The sequence below is a fragment of the Tupaia chinensis genome, unplaced genomic scaffold (assembly GCF_000334495.1).
Source record: "Tupaia chinensis unplaced genomic scaffold, TupChi_1.0 Scaffold143982_1, whole genome shotgun sequence".
NCBI classification, from domain to species: Eukaryota; Metazoa; Chordata; class Mammalia; order Scandentia; family Tupaiidae; genus Tupaia; species Tupaia belangeri.
Window position 1 is genome coordinate 217,810 of NW_006203833.1, and position 1,761 is coordinate 219,570.

Sequence of the window (1,761 nt, forward strand, 5' to 3'; positions counted from 1 at the left end):
ATTGCTGGTGCAAGCCCTTCCCGCTCTTCGTCTCTCGCTGTATCTGCCCCCTGACTGTTGGCCTCGCCAGGCGTGCTGGCATCTCCAGCTTTGCCAGTCTCGCGTCTCTGCCTTCCACTCTCCCGCCGACGCCCCCTCCTCTGGCGCCGCTCGCGCCGGCTCATCCCCTCCCTCCTCCTACTTCCCTCCTCCTCCGGCTCTCCCAGGCTCACTCGCACCCGAGCTAGGAGGTTCCACGCCCAGCGGTCTACGGGCGAACAGCTCCGCGGAGCAGAGAACTTCGCGGCCGCAGGTTGGTAGGTGCGGCGCGAGGAGTTCACCGCCAGTGAGCAGATCCCGAGCAGCATGGCCCCGAGAAGCGCCGTCCCTGCCGCCGCCCTGAGATTCTGGAGCATCCTCCCGTGCCTGTTTTTGCTGCAGGCGGAGGCCAGCCAGCCGCGAGAGGAGAGCCTGTACCTGTGGATCGATGCTCACCAGGCGAGAGTGCTCATAGGTAAGGCCCCCGCCTCCAGCACCTTCCCCGGTCTGGGCATTCGTTCTCACTACGCTTCCACGGCAGAGGGAGGGATGCATGCATTTAGTATGTTTTCCAACTTCATTCCCAAGGAAGATTGCTCCCCCTTTTAATTAGACACTCTCCATCTGAAAGCTTATAAACTTTTCTCACGAGAACCAAAGTGGGTCTAGGGCTCTGATCGTGCCTTTGGTTGGTTGGCGTCAGTTACCCCCATGTCCGTTCCTTTTGCCTGAAAGCGCGTCTGACGGCATCCTTAGCACAGACAGAGGGACGTTCATCTCAGTGGCCTTGGTGGTACCAAAGGCAGGTGCTTGGTGAAAAGACACGACCCATACTCCTTCTTTGGATTTCTGATTTAGATTCTTTCAAGTTCATCTTGTTTGATCATGCTGTTATTTTTAAAACAGGCTTTGAAGAAGATATCCTGATTGTCTCAGAGGGGAAAATGGCCCCCTTTACCCATGATTTCAGAAAAGCTCAACAGAGAATGCCGGCTATTCCTGTCAATATCCATTCCATGAATTTTACCTGGCAAGCGGCAGGGCAGGTAAGGGCTGGTGATCAGAAAGGATGGAGAAAATCATCTTTTAATGTATCTACTGCCTCACTGCCTAATGGAAGGTAGAAATGATATTGTGTTGTGTGTAGTCTGGTACATTTAAAAAAAATTAACAGTAATTTCTCATTGATTGCCCTTTTATTTAAAGTTGCACATAAATTAAAATTTTTCAAAAGGAAAGGGCAAGCAATGTGCCTAACTTATATATAGCATCTAAGCTCACCAGAGGTAGACATAGAGAGAGAGAGACAGAGACAAAGGCGAAGACGGAGACAGAGAGAGGGAGAGCACATCTCAATGGGGCATGGTCAGGCTGCAATGCCTTCTCCATTTCTTCATCCTCTCAGCACCCATGCCCATATCCTTGGTGTGTTTTTTCAAGTTGCTGGGTCTGGGGCTTGAACCCAAGGTCAACTATGTGTGACCTGGCTCCTTTAACCACTAAGCTACAGTGCTGCTCCCTAAGCTTACTATTTTGATAAGACTCGGTGTCCTCCTCTTCTTTTTTGAAGAATTATTTAGTTATTTTATTTTATTTGTTATCATTTTTTAATTTGACCAGAGAGAGAGAAAGGGAAAGTGAGATAGCAAGCTGCCAGGTCCAGGGCTCGAACCACAGTTGGGTTGTAGGAGTCCAGCTCCTTAACCATCACACACCTGCCAGCCCCAAGACTTGGTGTCTTAA

General features: G+C 50.7%; 1 protein-coding gene across 1 annotated transcript in view; it reads left to right on the forward strand.

The window, feature by feature from the left end:
* The first annotated feature begins 18 nt into the window (after window positions 1-18).
* Window positions 19-1,761, forward strand: part of WIF1 (Wnt inhibitory factor 1) — an 82,647-nt gene continuing 80,904 nt past the window's right edge. Inside the window, exons 1-2 of the mRNA XM_006165659.2 lie at window positions 19-493; window positions 925-1,064. Coding sequence (XP_006165721.1) covers window positions 346-493; window positions 925-1,064 — 288 coding nt within the window. The 5' untranslated portion in view covers window positions 19-345. The remainder of the gene's footprint in view (window positions 494-924; window positions 1,065-1,761) is intronic.